The 21,574-nt window shown below is 31.5% G+C and overlaps 1 protein-coding gene across 1 annotated transcript in view; it reads right to left on the bottom strand.

The window, feature by feature from the left end:
* LOC127707292 (uncharacterized) overlaps positions 1-21,574 on the bottom strand; it is an 81,928-nt gene that overhangs the window by 24,586 nt on the left and 35,768 nt on the right. Inside the window, exons 2-6 of the mRNA XM_052211824.1 lie at positions 5,472-6,042; positions 3,344-3,928; positions 2,818-2,916; positions 1,569-1,868; positions 801-1,028 (exon numbers count right to left, since the gene is read on the bottom strand). Coding sequence (XP_052067784.1) covers positions 801-1,028; positions 1,569-1,868; positions 2,818-2,916; positions 3,344-3,928; positions 5,472-6,006 — 1,747 coding nt within the window. The 5' untranslated portion in view covers positions 6,007-6,042. The remainder of the gene's footprint in view (positions 1-800; positions 1,029-1,568; positions 1,869-2,817; positions 2,917-3,343; positions 3,929-5,471; positions 6,043-21,574) is intronic.

Consider the following 21,574-nt stretch of genomic DNA (forward strand, 5'->3'; position numbering starts at 1 on the left):
ATGTTACAATATATACAATGTTTTTAATTTTTCAAGAAATGTCAGTAGAAAGGGAAATCAAAAACTCTTCTGTTCAAAGAATAAGGAATAGTATAATTGGAAGATAATGTTGAGAAGGTTTGCCATTTTATGGCATTTCATGGGAACAACCTGCGAATATCCATGTGCATTTCGTTTTTATAATCTTGCTGCAGAGGCATTAACCGCATCTATTGGTAAATCGGCGTATGTTTGTTTTATTTATTTTTTTAAGTCTTATGAACTGATGTGAAACTCATTTATTCTAATGTCACCCGAGAGTATAAATAATGCATTAGGCTTACTAATATTAAGTAAACTATCAATCTTTAGTCTGAGAAAAATAAAAATAAAAAGATGACTCATTAATGTTAGAATCGTATAATTGTTGTTCGTTTTTACTTCATCAGATGTCATTAGTGACACAGAAAGGGTTCCCCCGTCAGTAAACTATCGTAATTAACTCCGGATGCGAACTCCAGGTTTGTCCATCACTTTAGTTTAAAAATATGGAGATGTGGTATGAAAGCCAAGGAAATAACTTTCAGCAAAAGGATATGAACAACTACTGATCACCATACAGGGTTCAACAAGGAGTAAAACTAATACGGAATAATAAACACGTCTCCGGGGTGATAAAAATGAAAAAAAAGGAAAACCCCCCAAAAAAAACAGATATTCATATTTCTGCCTAAATGATAAAACTGCTTCTTTAAATAGCTTGAAAGGAATCGTTTTGACCATTTAAACTATAATTTAATATTCATTAACATTTCTCTTACCGGATTTAACGAGTTCTGCATATACATCCGTTTTCCCCAGTAAGTCCTTTCCATTCCCTTTCATAAGGAGGGTATTAAAAAACCCTTTTAAGGTTCTGTTTAAGCTGTCAGGAGAGTGGAAGATCTTATTTTTTACTTCAAAATTAACAACCACGTGTCCTTTGTTACCCATCAAGCATTTTCTTGTGACTTTTTCCGGCAGGTTAATTCTTGGCTCTTCAAACTCTTCTGTAACATTGAAAAAAACATTATTCATTAAACCATAAACTTTATAGTTATTTGTAGAAACCAGTTCAATAAAGGTCGACAGGACAGAAAGTATATTGAAATCCATCTTAACATGTGAAAACCTTAGTTTTATCTTTTCAGAATAAAATTCCTATTAACATGATTAACCTAAGATAGAAATCACACGGGTAAAAACAATGAAAATAGTTGCCTGCTCAATACACCTTAATTGAATATTTATAGTGAATACAAGGGGGATGGGAAAACAAGGGGGGGGGGGGGTATCAAAAGAACAATCGATTTGACAGTATTTTTACATTAAATCGAGATCTCGGTATACACAGAAAAATAAAAATACGAGGATCAATTTAAACTCGTCATATGCATAGCAAAACAATTGAACTGAACGTCATATGACTATCTGCCTTGTTGTTGCAAATCACCATGACTTAAGCAGAATGTATTCGCGAAACAAATTTATCTATTGTAAACAAGTTAATTGTTTCTAAGTAATATCCCACCTTAATAACGCTTATTTACCTGCTGCAATTGCAATAACTGCATATGTTTGTGTACGGAAATAGCATGTCAATTTACAAAATTTGAAAAGTTTTTGGATGAAGGTGCTGACTTCACTCTGGAACAGGCCGTCATCTAGAACTACTCTGTTTTTAATATCAATAAAAAGTATGATACTGCCTTTCTCGACTCCTTTGAAATAGATGTTCTCACTGTTGATATGGTTGAGGTCTATTAGAGAATTTATACGATGAACTACTTCTTCACTATCGTCTACTTCATGAATGATTATTCTCAATTGTGTATAGCTCTCCTTTAGATCTTTAATAAAATGTGCACATTTTTAGAGATGAATTTATTCATTTGCAATTCTTTTCATCTAAATGAAGAAAACAATGTGTTTTATCTAATACTGACGACCGATTTATTTTTTTCAAACGTTGCCTTATAAGGGGAAATAACTCATGAAGTAAAATTTATTAAAGAATGTGTTTGAAATTATACATATTTTGCTTTGAAGCAAGTAAACATGTCTTGTGACCTCAATTTTAGTTCTTTTTTTCAGAAGTTATAAGAGCCATCTTTTCATGTTTGTCTTTAAGTTATATCATATAGTTTTCTTTTTAAGATCCATAGTTGGGTTTGTCATGTATAACCTTTACAAAATCTTACTTTTTTTGCACAATCCTCAGCTTGATAAAAATCCTGAATCTATACTTTTTACTCTAATTTTGCAAAAAACATGATATGAATTACATTTTGTCAAATTATCTTATTCCATCAATTTTAATTTAGACCCCTAATCTTTCTTATTTTGATTTAGTTTGATATAAACACGGCAAAGTTTCCTACAGCAGCATCACGTACAAAAGATATGAATGGATTTGAAAAGAAATATTATAATGTAATTAGAACTAGTATTTGTCGATCTAATCCTGCATCATGCTATTGACACATAACACTATAATGTTTAAGCAAAAACAGCAATGTAACAGCATGCCTGAAGCAAGTTACTAATTCCTATCACACTTTGTAAAACTCAAAGGAAAGACGAAGAGTATGAACTATTTCGTGATTAATGATTTTTTGATTAAAATAAAATAATGTTCCGAGAAGAAATGATAATAAAGTTCTTGTTTTCGAACTCAATAATTGAATGATTACACGTTAATACACAAATGAAAAAACTAACTTTTGCTGTGTATGAAGAATGAGGTAAACTAAATATATATTTGGATTAAGAGCAATAAAACATCATGTTTAATTTCACCTTCTTCTGCTCTAATTTTTTCAATTGCTGCTTCTGTCGATTTTCCTACAAAAATATGAATTTCTTTTCCTGGATTTCCAATAACAAACCTGTACTTTTCTACAAAAGAGAACTATGATTAAAAAAACAAATCAAAATGTTCATTAAATCAATACAACCGTTATCGTATCACAAACGTTATGTATTCACTTATATAGAATTGACTTCTGTATAAGACAGCTTTTATTCACATAATAAAAAGATTTAGAAACCAAAAACTAAGAGATCTTAGTGACCTACCAAACCTTAAATTGCCACATAAGTTGGATTATAATATTTGTTTTCATAAAAATCATTATTTTAATTCTTTCCATTCTGGGCATCATACAAGTGACGAAGTTTTGAAGGTTGGCAATGTTTTATATCAATACACTATTTTAAATGCTTTTGCATAACTTTGATTGTCATGCTCTGAAACAAATAGGTTGATTAGGTCAACACACTTTTAGGAGCACACAAATCAAGGCGTTAAAAAAACCAAACATACCTTTCAATTGTTCAATATCTGCTATTGCATCGAGTAGTTTATTCTCAACTTCAGGATCAAGTACACAAGTCTTGCATTGCTCGACATCATGTGCATATCCATTGTTTGGGGGTTTATTCAGGAAAGCATCTATTCTTTTTCCGATTTCGATAAAGGTAACGAAAAAATTGTCAAACAGAGCTTCCGATATATTAGCATTCACTCTATGAACAAAGGTATTCCGTTCCCGCCTTATGCGTTCAATGTCATCACCTATTCCTATCTCTGTGTTAGTCGGATTCGCCCCCCATTGTCTAGACGGTGGCGGTATAGAAAGCTGAAAAAAATTGACAATCATTTTGTAAGATAGACTCACATCAATTTTGGTATATTCATCGGTCATTAATGTATCTACCATATCAAGCTCAATTTTGTTTAGGTTTCTTCTGAAAGGATTATTCCTCATAATATCGTTGTAGAGGGTTTTTCCTGGAGTTCCGGTATGTGCCATTAACTCTTGCATTATCATTGGAAATACTTCCATGACCACCATGCTGCACTTTGCACATCTGTTCTTGTCTAGTGATGCCATATTTATGGTTGCATCTGTAAAATAAAACGTAAACACCAATAACCATGATTAATTAAATCAGTTAAATCTAAAAAAAAATATCAGAACAAAATGGTTTGATTGACAAAATCAACATATCAAAATTGTCAGACGACTCCTTATAAGAATAGGTGCCATACATAAACAAATGTAAACCATTAATAGTTTTTTCCTCATTATCTTGAAAAGATAACATACGGGTAGAATCTGTATATAACAAAAATGATCAACTTGACAAAATCTACAAAGAAGTGAAATATCAGAAATCAGAAATCGTCAGAGAACTTATTCTGTGAGTTAATCCTCCGAAACGACGATTGTTATTATAATTTTGTTTCTTTTATTATCCATTATGTTGAAAATTATAATACATAGAGGGCAGCCTTAAACGAAACAAATTATCAGCAAGTTAAGATCTATAAATAGGTCAAATGGTAAAAATCGTTAGAATATGGTTAAAATATATGAATGGCTAAGTTTTATTATGACACAAGTGTTAGTGAACTTTCTTGTAAAATAAAATCCTTTATATTATCAACATGATCAAAATCTTCATAAACGACTGGTATTGAAGTATCATCTTCCCGAACACTAATTCGTCGATATTTTCCCGTATGCAGTAAACTTAACTACGAGACCTCTCATTAGAACGTCGGCCATCGCATAGCGCAAGTGCGAGGGGAAACCGTGATAAAAGAGTGTATACAAACGTGCACTGAAAGGTAAATAGTAATAACTAATTATTACAGAACAAATTTAATACAAAACATCAGTTAACAACTGTTAAGGAAAAGTTTAATAACAAATGTGACCGCATGGAAAATATTGAAAATAAATATCACGGCTCTATCAATTCACTTATTTGTCATGTGCTCCACGTGTACTGTGTGGATCGTTTATCAATGTCACGATCCGGTAAACGTCGGCACAACACTCGAAAGTTGATAAGCTTGCCATAAACGATCACTGAATGCCATATAATTATGTCAGTATCGTAATTCAAATGTAACGATATTATATTTAAAAAAAAATATACCTTTGAAATTCAAATTTGATTAATTTATGCAGAAAACTGTTCACATTCATGTGAACCGGATTTATGGTGAGAGAAAATTGAAAGAAAATATTTTTATCGATTGGTTCATCTATTCAAAACTATCTGGTGACCTAGATATTTTTGTGTAAGTTACTTTTTTGAGTAAAGATCTCATTGACGTCTTGTTTAACATGTTTCTAATCAAATGCAACGTAAGGAGATGCTTTATGTGTTTATTCTGTAACATATTTCTGTCAAAAAAGATATGTAGCATCAAGAATTCTGTTAATCATGAAAATATTACGTTTATATATTTAAGTTATTTCCTTCTCCTGAACTTCATGGTATTAAGCGTCAGCAGTTTTGAAAACTTTATAAAATTTTGACTAAAGCGATGAACAGTTTGATTTGGTATGTTCATTGTATTTTCTATTGTTCAAGATATAACAACTCAAAAAACGCTGGAGTAATTACATCTAGATTTATTCTACAATAAGGCATACCATTGACTGCTTGCATCAGTGTCAGTTCTTGAAGCATATCAGATATATTAATATCAGAGCTGTGAATCGTTTGGTACAATTGTGAACTAGTATCTTGACAAAGATATTCATCCACTCTCTTTAGCACCTGTTGTGTTCTGTTGTGAAATTCTCCGTAATAAAGCTCTGAAATTTCCTCCGACTTCCTACTGATAACGTCATTTGTTGCATTAAGTATTCTCTGAACATCATCACCGATTTCAACTTCTGTATCGTGTGGAACATTCCCCCACTTACACGACGGTTCATGCAATACATTTTCGTACCGCAATATTTTATAGCATAGTTCGATGGTGAAGTCATCTATATTTGGAAGTTTTTCCATTAAGGATATTTCATTCTCTGTAAAATCAATAGTTATGAATTTCTGTTTATATTTCCCTTGCAAACCTCTTGGACTAACACATTCTTTAAATATGTGTTGCATTACTTTTGGGAATAGTTTCTTGACAATATTGCATAGTCTTGCTTGTCTTTCTTTAGACGCAGTAGACATATTACCCGTTGTGTGTTGCTGTGTTCCAATTATATACTGTAATAATAAAAAATCAAAACAAATCAAGTACTTTACAATTAATAAATGTATGGTGAATTTGAAAGTCCATTTGAGTAGCTGAGATAATACAAATAATTATAAAGAAATATGTTATTCAATTGTAAAACATATTGAAGAATTCATAAAGCACACGAAGGATGTTTTGTTGATCATAAAATCGGCTTTTAACTACATTTTTTGAGTAATTATTGCTGGCAGTGTAATATTGACGATATGCTGCCTTTTTTTGAATATCAATGCATCAATTTGTTTACAAACATAGTGGTTTGATACATATGTAGTTTATTAAGATATCTTGATGAAATATGATATATATAGATTTAAAAAACATTTTCAAAAGGAAATCATATGTACGTCAAATTGATACATTTCAGTGTCGAAAAAGACAGATAGTGTAAAAATGTCCAGGTTGAAGACGAGTTTATTTTTTTGATGGAATGCACTGCATTTGGTTGATATCCAGTGAGTCCTGAAAATGTTAATGTATACGTGACAAGATTTATTAGTACGTGTTCTCAAATAAGAGAAAATTTCAATTCCAGTGACTAGATATACATGTAGTAGTGATGTAGTTCATGTTCTATGTATTACAATTTTTTTTAAAAGTTTATACTTAATCTACCTCTTTGGTATCTAGTTTAAGAAATGTGTTAAATGATCCCGCCTTCCAAGCAAAATGGCGGATATGGCCGACATGGCTAAATCATTTAAGTTTGTTTATTATCGTGAAATATGATATATATAGATTTAAAAAACATTTTCAAAAGGAAATCATATGTACGTCAAATTGATACATTTCAGTGTCGAAAAAGACAGATCGTGTAAAAATGTCCAGGTTGAAGACGAGTTTATTTTTTTGATGGAATGCACTGCATTTGGTTGATATCCAGTGAGTCCTGAAAATGTTAATGTATACGTGACAAGATTTATTAGTACGTGTTCTCAAATAAGAGAAAATTTCAATTCCAGTGACTAGATATACATGTAGTAGTGATGTAGTTCATGTTCTATGTATTACAATTTTTTTTAAAAGTTTATACTTAATCTACCTCTTTGGTATCTAGTTTAAGAAATGTGTTAAATGATCCCGCCTTCCAAGCAAAATGGCGGATATGGCCGACATGGCTAAATCATTTAAGTTTGTTTATTATCGTGAAATCTGCTGTGAATAGAGAAAATCTGACGGGGAAAACATATTCAAGATGTTGGAATCTACCTACTGTCCATTTACGTCAAAACTGTCAGACGACTTCTTATAGGAGTTGTTGCCCTTAAATTACAGATTCTACCATTTTTTTCATTTTTGTCTATAAACTTGACAAATATAATAGACATAGAGAAATTTTTGAAACCATAACAGGAACAGCAAAAAAACACCAACAAATAAGTTCAACATGCCTGAAATTGTCCGATGACTCCTTGTTAGAGTTATTGCCCTTTTAATAACGATTTTTATAATAAAAAAAATTGGGGGTCTACTGAATAGAAGAAATGCTTATGAAATCTGTTTTGTTTTAAATTGTAGGTTTATACCTACATCAATCAAGTAAGTCAAACGAGTGTAGAATATTGTAACTATGTTTATGCTTATGTTTGAATAGAATATTGAACTGTACAGTAGTATTTTCTTAAGAATCAACCTAACCTTATCACAACGCCAAGTACACAACTCAAAACCTAACATTGGTGCCGTGACTAACGGAGAGAATGGACATAAGTTGATTAAAAATCTTTGAGAGCGGGGAACAGAGCAGCGGTGACGAAAGTTTTCAACGAACTGGAGGACGCCATCGGTGATACGCCTTTCGACCCGGAGGAAATCTGAACATTGCTGAAAGCAGTTGATAAGAAAAAGAACATACTAATGTACAGTTCAATATTCTATTCAAACACAAGCATTAACAAAGTTACAATATTCTACATAGATACAAAGTATCAGATTGTCGCTCAAAATACGACTGTAGAATTTGCCATCGTAAACATCACGCATCATTTTGCAAGAAAAATACAACTACGTCTCTATCGGATATTAAGGACAAAACAGAAACTTCAATATTGTACACATCGGCAAGTCAAGCAACTTCAATAGTTTTGCTTAAAACACAATACCCACCATAGCATCACCGCTTCAGAGCCTGAGTAGAAAAATCACACAGGAACTACACTATTTACGTGGATTATCTCTAGAACACCCCGTTACAGACGCAGAGTCGTCTGAGATTTATCTTCTAATTGGAGCAGACTTTTATTGGAGTTTATTGCAAGATAAAGTAATGCAAGAAATGGTCCGACTGCTGTAAGTTCTATACTCGGATTTTGTTGTCAGGTCCAGTACCAGTCACGAAAATAACAAGTCAACTTCAATGACGAATGTCTTGATGTCGCATAAACAGGAAAGTTGTGATAAAGAGAAATTTTGGAGAAAGAAGTCTTTAGGAATTGACAGAAAGAAAGTTGATACGCAAATGATGAATGTCATGGAAACTTTTGCTGAATCGTCCATTACAAAACAAAACAAAACAAACTGCCCGGAGTTTTCAACAAATAAAGAGACCGTCAAAAGAAGAACAGAAAATGTAATACGTCGTATTTCAAAAGACAAAAATATGTTCAGAATGTACAAAATATGTATGAATATATTATATCTGACCAAGAACAGAGAGGTTTCATAGAAAAGGTACACAATGAGACAATTTCTGGAAATTAAATTCATTATATTCCGCATCATGCTGTTCAGAAGGATTCAACGATCACACTTATACGAATAGTATATAAATGTAGCTGTAAAGCAAATTCTAACAGTGCAAGTCTTAACGATTGTTTGGCAAATTATCCGCCTTTGATGAACGACCTTACTACAATTTGGACACGCTTTAGAATGGAGAAATGTGCAGTGTCAGCTGATATAGAGAAAGCATTTTTGCACATAGAATTGGACGTAAATGACAGAGATGTAACGAGATTCTTTTGGTTACAGAACCCCAACAATCTGAACAGTCGATTGATAGCTTACAGGTTTAAAGTAGTACTTTTTGGTGCAATCTGTTCAACGTTTATTTTGAGTGCTACATTGATGACACATTTTAGAGAAAACCCATCTAACACATCCACAGAACTGCAAAGAATAAAATTGAGAATGTGTCAAAGAGACAACAACCCGACCAAAGAGCAGATAACAGAGATCATGGAATTCTAACAATGAAAACTTACAAAATATTGTAATACAGGAAAAGGCAGGAGACGAGGATCAGACAGTTAAAATACTAGGAATGCGCTGGAACACAAAATCTGAAAATATTATATATAATCAACTTACTTTAACAAAAAATGATGACATACCATTAACAAAACGAGAACTGTTGCGCCAGAATCGTTGTTCCGCTAGGATTAATATCACTATTTATTGTGACATCAAAACTATTTATGCAAAGATTATATTTATGGAAAGAGAATGTAAATTGGGACGAACTATTAACTCCCACTTTAAAAGAAGATTGAAAATCGATCGCTGTTGAAAAAGAAGAAGCAACAAAAACAGAAGTTTCCGTCAATTAACACTTGAATCTGATACGCAACCGGAGACTGCACTCCATATATTTACAGACGCCAGTCAACAAGCATATGGCGCGTGTGCCTATCTAGTCAAAGGGAACACTTCCAGTCTGATCATTACAAAAAACAGAGTCGTTCCGGTAACAACTATAACTCTGCCACGTTTGGAACTAATGGGTGCGTTGATAGGAGCCAGATTAGCGAACTATTTAGTTGGATTTATTGAAACACAGAAGACATTATTTTTGAAGTGACAGTCAAATAGTGTTGAGTTGGATATCGTCAACAAAAATGTTACCTACATTTGTATCTAATCGTCTCAACAGTGATGGGAGATATTGCCCGACAGAACAAAACCTAGCAGATTATCCTACCCGCGGATTACGCCAAAACAGCTGATAAATAATGAACTTTGGATAAAGGGACGCAAATGGATCGCCAACACAGCAGAATGGCAAACCTGGACAAGAAATGTTGAATACTATAACACATTTTCAACGATAACCGAGAAATCTATGGATGTCGAGATACATGTACCAAAGACAAGTTGTATTCAAATTGAAAAGTGTAGCTCGTTAAGTAAATTGGTTAGAATAACAACATACGTATTAAGATTTATTCGCAATCTGAAGACCCCTAAAAGCGAGCGAACGATTGGAATACTCAGCATTCAAGAAATTGGAGAAGCCGAGAATACACTTATTCGTAATGTTCAACGGACGACCTTCGAACTCGAGATTGATAGTTTGAACCCATCATTACAACAGAAAATTGCTATCGTTAGACAACTAAGACTATACATGGACGACATTACTGCAATGCGGAGGAAGACTAAACAACGCACCATTAGATTATAATACCAAGTATCCAATTTTGTTAACAACTAAACACCATTTTACGTCGTTCGAAGTTTTGGATCCCTAGAATTCGTCAATGTGTAAAATACCACCTTAGAAAATGCTCACAGTGCAATAAAATAACAGTAAAACCTTACCGCGCACCAGAGCCACCGCCGCTTCCGAAAGATAGACTTTACGACGATTACCCCTTTTTTGTTAACTTTACAGGTGCTTTGTGTACAAAAGGACAAAGTAACATTGACTGCAAAACTTATATTTGCCTGTTTACATGTGCAGCAACACGAGCAGTGCTTCTTGAAATTGTACCGGATCTGACAGAGGAGTCGGTTATGTTAGCTTTTAGGAGATTTGTGGCACGTCGTTCACTTCCAAGAATTATGATGTCAGATAACGTTAATAAATTTAAAGCTGCAGTCGCATCAATTCAACAAAAAGTGTTGGATCGCAGAACTGAATGAAAAAATATCCCAAATAGAGCCCCATGATTTGGTGGATGGTTGGACAGATTAATAGGACTTACGAAAAATGCAATTAAAAAAGTATTAGGTCGATCGTTTGTTACTATTGACATGCTTCGAACAATAGTAACTAAAGTTGAACGTATGCTAAACATGCTAAATAACCGTCCGATTACGTATACATCAACAGACATAACCGACCAACAACCACTTACTAGTACGCCATCACACTTACTTAACGGGAGGAGATTGAAAACCTCCACAATTATAATCATTTGTTTTGTAACAAAAAACCTCAAAGACAACATCAACTTATTGAACATTTCCGAACACGTTGGAGAAATGAATATTTAACATCCTTACAAGAATTTCATCGTGCAACTGGTAATAAAATTCAAACTATTGAAGTAGGGTACATCGTACAAGTTCACAACGATTCAAAAATAGACCTATGTGGAGGTTAGCCGTCGTGAAAGATTTATTTCGTGGAAATGGATTTCTACGAACTTACAAACTGCTATCATCAAAACTGATACTAGTATAACAAACCGACCAATGTTTAAATTATATCTGTTGGAATTACAAGGACCAAATAGTAAAAATTGTAAAACGCACTATTCTCTTCGTTCCCGCCAAAAGTAAATTCCGAGTTTACAGAATTAGGGAGGAAAACAAAACTTTTACGATTGAAATAGTGATTATGGACTGTAGAATCTGTTTTATGGACTGTTCCAGTGGTGTTCACTCTCAATGACATTCAATGACCGAGGGGCAATTTTATAGACAATTGTGATTTTAGTTCAAGTATAATTTGCATGTATCGTATATTACAGAGACAGTAACAGTAGAATCTTTTTCATTCTTCGGGATTGTAAATTTTATTTATTTATTGGTAATTTCCATTTTCGGTGGCCCGCAGGATGTCGAGGATTGCGGGAACGTAAAGCGTAACTATATGTGCCGTCGCCACTAACTATAATGACGTCGCGTATCTATGTATAATATTATAACTATGTTTATGCTTATGTTTGAATAGAATATTGAACTGTTCAGTAGTATTTTCTTTTTCTAATCAACTGACCCCCAAGGGTGACTGGGGAATAGAAGTATGGTCACCATTGGTCTTCCTCCGACCGGCAGTAAAACCCGTGCTAAAGTGGGGCGTCCGTTTGGCTGTGCGGGATGTACAAATTTGCAGCCACGTCCGGTCAGAATGGGGACGTTAAATCCGATGCCTCGTGTAAAGAGAGTGCCACGCTCTTTGCACGTTAAGAACCCTTGCAACAACTCTTTGAGGGGTCCGTAGGTGACCTGTTGCAAGGCTAAATTTCTGTCCCTATCCAATATACCCTCATTTCCCGTGGCAGTCTAAATTTCTCCGACCATAATCCCTTAATCTATTACAGAACCTACCTATTGTATTTATTGTGAACTTGTTCTCGTCCTGAATATGCATGAAATATTTGCCACTGGACGTTAAGCAACCAACAATCAATCAATCAATCTAATCAACTGCTACCAGCAATGTTCAGAAATATCATGAGTTTTTTTTTTTTCTGTCATGAAGCTGAAATTGTTTTGGTTTTTTTTTTTTGGAAGTGTTTTTGAAAACTTTTTAGATTCGTCTTTTCTCTCTCCATTCGACAATTTGTTTTTCTCTGGATATTTTAACACCTTTGTGTAGAAGTTAGACAGACAATATGTTGAATCTTTTTATCTATATAATTGTTGAAAAAGTAATAGCATAACCTTATGTATGTGGTTGATCAAACAAGTATATAACTAGCCAGTGTATATCCAAAACTCCACTGACTACTGTGTAATAACAAGAATGAAAATGTGAAGAATTAAGTTAAGAACCTTTTTGACAAGGAGCTGAGACAAATTTATAGACATTAAAATATTTTGTAAGAGTACTACATCATTATTCTAAAACTAGTCTAACGTGTACCTGTTTATAAAACAGTATTTAATTTGAAAATGTTAAATTGTGTACTTTAAACATGAACAAATTTACATTCCTAGCTGAAAATAACCTTATGATTTCATTTGCCTTATTAAACTTAACTGTATGATGGATCATTTTTATATTGCAACACCAGATAATAGAAAACTACTGAACCATCAACATTGAATGAGTTTAAAAGTATAAATATGTAATATTTCATCTGCTTGTTTATACATGCTACATATGCAATTATATAGGGCTACGTTTTAAATGTTCTACATAACAAGAAACATTTGTTTGTAGGACTGATTATAAAATGATAAATTTAAATCATTTTTTTATTTCGTGTCATACTTGGCTCATTTCAGTCTTCCAACAAATATTACTTGCTTTATGGTTATGTTTTCTTATACCTTATTTCTCATTTCTTTCTATATGTATTTGTTTCTATTGACGTCACACAGAACAGGAGAGGGGCACTGTTTTTTATATGGTAGTTATACTTTACCATTCAAGAACAGTGTTCTTAGTACGCTAAAGAAAAGGAAAATTGGAATAGTCTTTGCAAGTACGAAATTGACCGTCTGTTTTCTCATAGGGAATTTGACAAAATTGTGGAATATTTATTTTAAAACACTTAATGTCTGGTTCATTCTTCTTTTTTTGGCGTGGTTCATCTCGATTAGATCAGTGATTCTAATATTTCCGTAAAATAAACAACTTCAATGTTTTCACCATTTTGAATTTCTAAAGGCCACAACACTTCACCTGTGAAAAATATGATTACATGAACGATAAATCCATAATGTAATTAATGTCACCACCTAGGTAAACATCTGCTCTTTTGACCATTTTTAAATCTTTCTATTTATCAATTTGATTCTCAATGAATACTCATATCAATAACCATTCGTAACAAAATAGTTGAGATAACTCTATTGGTTGTAGTGAGTTAAAGAAAACAAAAAGGGAAGATTTTTGTTTAAACCATTTACTAAAACTAACATACAATGTGAACGATTATTAAAAATTCATATGCCGTTTATATACATGTACATCTCTACTTTTATATATACCAATACAAAACCCAAACATTTCTTTATATCATACTTTCAAGTAAGTTCGCTATAGGAAAAATACATTATCTTTTGGTAAAATTCCTCTCCTTTCCATGAATGAATAATATGATACCGTCGAACTTTTTTTTATATAGAAACTCACTTTCTTTACTATTAATACACTTATCTAATCTTTTCTTGACTATTTATACACTAATTTAATCTTTTCTTGACTATTTATACACCAATTTATTCTTTTCTTTACTATTTATACACTAATTTAATCTTTTCTTGACTATTTATACACTAATTTAATCTTTTCTTGCCTATTTATACACTAATTTAATCTTTTTTTTACTATTTATACACTAATTTAATATTTTTTTTACTATTTGTGACAGTCAAACAAATTTGCATCATTGAGATACGTATCACATTTGAGATAAACTAAGAAATAATAAAAATTCTAGAACTATAATAATTGTTAACAATATTTAAAGGATAGCTTGGAATCAATGTTACCAATGGATATTGGGAGAATTTACTTTTTAATTCTTCAAAGCTGAGAAACGTCTCCCGCTAAATTTTAAATGCCAGCAAATATAACAAACCAACAAAAGCAACGAAAAATATGTCTATGTGTCATTACTACAGACATTTTTTCACGATTTTTTCAGTTATAAAGATTCCCACATAGGCCAAACTAGTAATAACTTGACATTTCATATTATTCGTACTAAATCACTGTTTATAGAGAGGACGGCATTATGTGCACTTACATAATATTGCGAAAGAAACCTTTTTATTTATATATCCATAAATTAGAAAATCGTAAGGATTGTTTAACATTAAATTTTTATGTAATTAACGTTTAAAAAATCACAAATTAATAATATAAACGTGTTTTGATATATTGTTTTCTTCATGTCTTGAAGATTGCATTGCTATAGTATTCAAGTTTCTAAATAAATATATCTATTGATGTTGGTCACATTTGCTAATGATCATGCTTAACAGCAGTGGGAGACCTGATATGACATAGTTTAGACATAGATTTATAAAACATGGAAGTATATGAGAGACAAGTTTGTTTTAAGCCTTTTTTACTACAACACAGTTAGAGGAACAGTGATTATATTAAACACTACTGAATTGTGTTGCTTCCAACATGCATAATAAAAACATCTTGGTATTCAAATCATAAACATATGTGTCATTGTCCTAATCGTACAAACTTGAACAAAGTATAATATTTATTCTGGTAACAAACATCAATAGAAAACTTCTGATCCATAAACATTGAGATAGTTTAAATGTGTATTGTAATTATTTTCTACCGGGATGTTCACAAATAAAATTATCTAGAGTATCTATTCTAATGTTCTGCCTAACAATAAGCAATACTTTCATCATAATTATTCTGAAATAATAACATTTGCTTGAAACTTGTTTTTAAAGACTTCATCTTATATAATATATAACAAATAGAATATAACAAAAATGAAGATATATAGAAGAAAGTTTAGAACCTTAATAATTAGGAGCTGAGACAAATTCATCGACATCACAATAAGTTGAAGAGTATAACTACAACATTATTTAAAAACAATGTTAATATATAAAAGTAAACGTTTACGATAACAGACTAAAACGTGTAACGTTCGTTTGATATAAAATATGTAAAATGTGTAAAAGAGTAAATGTTTACGATAAAACAGGAAGATTTGTCACTTTCGTTTGATGAAAAATATATACAATGTGTAAAAGAGTAATCGTTTACGATAAGACAGAAAAACTTGTCACGTTCGTTTGATATAAAACATAAAAAATGCGTAAAAGAGTAAACGTTAACGATAAAACAGTAAAAATTTTCACGTTCGTTTGATATAAAACATAAAAAATGCGTAAAAGAGTAAACGTTAACGATAAAACAGTAAAAACTTGTCACGTTCGTTTGATATAAAACATAAAAAATGCGTAAAAGAGTAAACGTTAACGATAAAACAGTAAAAATTTTCACGTTCGTTTGATATAAAATATATAAAATGTGTAAAGGAGTAAACGTTTACGATAAAACCGGAAAGTCTGACAATATACAAAAGAAGATGTGGCATGGTTGCCAATGAAACAAATCTTCACAAGAGACCAAATGACACATAAATTAACAACTATTGATCACCGTACGGCCTTCAACAATTTGATATGGAATATCTAAAATGTGTAAAGGAGTAAACGTTTACGATAAAAAAAAAGTAACACTTTTCACGTTCATTTGATATAAAATATATAAAATGTGTAAAAGAGTAAACGTTTACGATAAATCAGTAAAACTTGTCACATTCGTTTGATATAAAATATATAAAATGTGTAAAGGAGTAAACGTTTACGATTAAACAGTAAAACTTTCCACGTTCGTTTGATATAAAAGATATAAAATTTGTAAAAGAGTTAACGTTTACGATAAAACACGTTTAAAAGGAATCTAAAAAAAAATTAATTAAAAAAAGAGTCGTCATGTGGATTGGCACAAACGTGATTGTGGAATAACCGTTATCAGGTCATTTAAAATTTGGAAAGCAAAAATAATTAAAAAAGAGTACCATACAACTTAAAATCCAAATCGTTGCCTTTAACAAGTTTCAATCACAGTAAAGCCATCCTGGCGTGTGGAAACTTAACGTATTTTTACCGACAAGGATATAAACTTCTTTCTTATTAAATTCGTGCGCGTGCAATTTGTTGTCTTCCAGCATTTCATTTAAACACGTCAAATTCTGCTGCTTTAAAAATCAAAATAAATTTAATTGAAATATCCAAGTTAAAATCTTATTTTGAGTGACCTTGTAAAAACACTTATATAGAAATTTACTGAGTCAATTACATTGACATGTAAGGTATAAAAGGTTGAAATATCCCAAGGTTTTTATTTACCACCATACAGTCATTGAGTGTTATTTGTCATTTATACATCGTCCTTTAAGTTTTGAAATTTGTACAATAAAGTCAATATATTTCTGACTATATCATATATAAATATTATAATTAGTTAAAGTTTTCAAGTGTAAGGTCTGCATTTTTGGGGAATCGTGAATGCAATGAAAATTAAAATTTCAAACATGTGATTATCAGTAAAAAACAAACTAAGGAAAAAGTAAGAAAGAATGTTATAAGTATGCCAGCTCTAGATCTCTGTTTATTGAGTAGATGGCACCGAAAGGGGGAGGGATGTACAAGGCGCTTTTAAAATGAAATATTGACATAGAAACCTACAAAGATGTATTATGTAATCGTATTATATATTTAACTTAATTTTAAAGTGTTCATGCAATGATTATTTATAGAAAAAAAAGTAAGCCTAGTATATACGATCAGTGTATTGTTTAAGATAGTCTAGTGTTTCTTGTTTCGGCATGTATTCCTTTAATTTGATAACAAGAAAAATCAAATATGTCAAGAATAAATACACTAAATTTGATTTCATTTTCATCATTGAAAAGGTTAAAGGTATATATATGTACGATTCCAGCAGGTTGTTTACGCTTGCTACATATCCAATTATCTAGGGTAACGTTTTAAATGTTCTGCATAGCAAGAAACATATGTTGGTCATGATTTTAACATGATAAATTTAAGATAAATGTTCATGTTTATGGGGTTAAACATGTTTTTTTGAGATCTCAACCCACGACCTATACCTCTAGCCAATGTAGAATAAACTCACACACAGCAATACGCACAGTAAAACTCAGTTTAAAAGAAGTCAGAGTCCAATGTTAGAATGTGTAACAGAAGAAACTAAGCAAAATTACAATGATCAACATAAATTAATAAAGAACTACTAGCAGTTACCGACATGCCAATTCCAGACCTCAATAAAAATAAACTCATCATAGATACCAGGATTAAATTTTGTATTTACGCCAGACGCGCGTTTCGTCTACAAAAGACTCATCAGTGACGCTCGAATCCAAACAAGTTAAAAAAGACAAATAAAGCACCGATTGAAGGATTATGTATTCATCATATGAAAACCAAGCACAATCCCTCTCGTTAGGGGTTTAGTATCATACCATTAATTAATTTAACGAGAAGAACATAACCCGTGAAAGGATAGTTAAACATGTTATACTTTAACAATTCAAGAACAATGTTAAGGTTTTAGATAGTAGACGTACACTAAAAAAGGAAAACTTGATATGATTGTTGCAAAATAGAAACTAACCGTTTGTTTACTAAGAGACACATTGACAAAATATTTTTAATTTATTAAAAAAAAAAAAAAAACACTTACTGTCTGAAGTATTCTTCCTTTTTTTGTGTGGTTCACCTCGATTTGAACATTTAATATGATGTCCCAGTCAAATATAAAACTACATTATTCACTATTTTTGCCATTTTGAATTTGTAAAGGCCAAAACACTTCACCTGTGGAAATTTAGATCACATGATCGATAAGAAGAATGTAAGTAATGTAACCAACTAGGTAAACTGTTTTGACCAGTTTTAAATCTATAAAAACTCATATCCATACCCATTTCAATTATTAATTGTAAATTTAAATTGTCTCTATCTGTTGAAGTGTGTTATAAAGTATACAAAAGAAGAAAGAAGATTTGTTTAGCCTTAAACTAAAACGAACATAAAATGTAAAAGATCATTAGAAATTTATCTTGTCTTTTTAAATCGAATTTTTTGTTTTGCCATTTGCCCTAGATTACCGACATATGCTCTTTAGAGATACGATTTATAAATTGATTGCTGTTTGATTGATTTCCAGTTTCATATGTTTCATGCATCTTCAAAACGAGACTAAATTTACAATCAATGCAATAAGTATGTCATACAATAGAAATCAGTAGCTGGGTGGGAAATACTGTGAAAAGGAAAGTCGAGCGGTTATTTGTATTATCAATTATAACAGCAGTGAACAAATTTTCGAAAACCAAAATCAGGCGTCGTTTAGACATGAACTAATAAAACATTGAATAGATATAAGAAGATGTGGTATGAGTGCCAATGAGACAACTCTCCATCCAAGTCAAAATTTATAAAAGTAAACCATTATAGGTCGCAGTACGGTTTTCAACACGGAGCCTTGGCTCACACCAAACAGTAAGCTATAAAGGGCCCCAAAAATTATGCATATTTCAGACAATCGTATTTAAATATAAAAATAAGAAGATGCTGTATGATAACCAAGGAGACATTCCTCCACCAGAGATCAAATCGTATTTGAAGCAGAATTAACTGCACCAGATTATGCAAAACATTAATAATTTCGAATTTTAACAAATCTCAAAAGTGTTGCTTCAAACATATGAATCTGCTAGACTGGCTTGTATAACATAAATATATGTTTCCATTGGCCTAATTGTAAAAAACGGAATAATATATCATTTTTGTAATGCGAACATAAGTCAAAAGATTATTGATTAGTAATTTCTTTACGCCGCATCAGCACAGAAATGTTATATCGTGGCTAGAGCGAATTTAAATAATTTAACAAAAGACAGTTTTTTTTTTAATTCAGACAAAGGGTCTTTCAATTTACTTGAACTTTAGTTCAAAGCAAAATCATTTATGTACATATACAATTCAGAAAAAAAGATAAAGTATTAAATCTTTAAAATCATATTACACTTATTCAATATATTAAAGTTTGGAATATACTCCAATTTCTTTTAAAAATGGATCAATTTTTAAATATCTCTTTACGTAAAGGATTTTTAGAATTAACGAGTTTTTAAATTTGATATTTTGTATTGCGTGAAGACATGATAGCGAATCATAACATATGATAAACGTTGATTTCTCAGACGTAGCAAGGACAGAATTATTGCCTTACATTCTGCAGAAAAGATGGATGCAGCAGTAGGTTATTTTTGACTGACCTAAGAACATAAACGATCAAATCCATTTATCAAGATTGACTACACATGTTTACTGAAGTCGTGTGATTGTCTTTTGTTTATGGTAACATTTGAAAGATATTAAAAGTAGGTTTTTAGGATATATAAAACGTAGAAAGACAATGTTTATTAAACTTAATATGCTTAACTGAAACTGCTTGATACAGAGTTAAATAACACGAAGATGGTGAAATGAATTCTTCATGTTGTCCATTATAAGTAATTCATTTGAAAGTACAGAGTAACCATAATACAATACTATCACATATTCGTCATTGTAGTATAATTTTATTTGATTTCAATTCCATTTTAGCGCAACGGATTTCGCATTTGAATTTAAAAATTGTATTTTATGATACGTGTGGACGAATCCCAATATTTATAGTTGTATTATATATACATTTGTCCCGTAATAGAGTCTCACTTCACTGTACAAAGCACAAATCCATTGGCATTTACTGTTTCAACAAGGCGTTTTGAACCAAACTCATGATACATTTGTATATCAAATCTTAAATGTAAAGCAGTAAAACTGTTTTTGGTCACAGAAACAATTGACTCAACAATTGCCAAGCATTTATGCAATTTCTCTTGTACCATTTATTGTTACATATTTAACATATCTGGTAGTAATTTAAATCAAAATTAGATCACGATACCTGATATTTTTCAATGGAAAACTGACAGACCATGCACGTGATATTTGAACTAAAGTTTGTAGTCTGGTATTTAACATTGACCTAAATTAAAATTGTAAAAATGTATTTTAACAATTCGATTTTAGGCACTGAATGTAAACTTGATAAAATTGATTTCAGAATCGTCCAGATCTTAAAGTTTAAGTGTTTTTTTTTTTTTTTTTTATTAACGAAAACTTCCGAATAAAAGCATACTGAACAACTATGTTCATTATTAAGTATATCAACAAGTAAGAGTAATGACTTAACATGTTGAAAACAGATCATGTTCTAGTTTGTGTAAAATAAATGATTTTCAGTTGAAAAGGTGTTTATAACTATCCCAGTAGACACCCGATGTTGTACAGACGTGGATATTTGGTTGAAAATAGATCGCAACGTCGGCGACCTAAATTGAAAGTCGGTTCAACATTGGCTGACAAACATCTATCAGACGTTATAGAACAACATCTGTATAACCTTGTTTTCTGGTCGCAACATTATACAACGTCAACACAACGTCGGATGCTATATGTTGGTGGGACGTCTAAATTAATCGTACATATTGAAATCACACGAACATCAAGTCTTAAATTATATATTATCCTTTCACATTACTATACGTATCTTATTTCGTTATCTAAAAATAAACTATAAAATAAAGTGTAGTATAGATAAACAACATCTTATTCCAATGTTTATTGCAAACTCCGATTACCACCACACGCCTCTTTTCCCAAGGAACATTTGCGCCCCTTTAGTTGACGCAATAATCAATACAATGTTTAAATGATTTGATTGATCATATTTAATGTTCGTTTTGTAAGTTTTGATGTTCTGATAATTTGTTTCTAAATAAGGTCAGTTCACAGGTCATCATTCAATGGACACTTTTACAATACATTTTTCTCAGTTTTATCAAAATTTCTGCAAGTTTCACAAGTCTGTTGATGCAAGGGAAGTCTCTTACTAACAATAATGATATAGTCCTAGATTACTTGATTTTTTTTAGATAGAAGTCAATCAAAGAATTTATATATTCTCAA

This window comes from Mytilus californianus, unplaced genomic scaffold (genome assembly GCF_021869535.1).
Source record: "Mytilus californianus isolate M0D057914Y unplaced genomic scaffold, xbMytCali1.0.p SCAF_62, whole genome shotgun sequence".
In the NCBI taxonomy this organism is placed as follows: domain Eukaryota; kingdom Metazoa; phylum Mollusca; class Bivalvia; order Mytilida; family Mytilidae; genus Mytilus; species Mytilus californianus.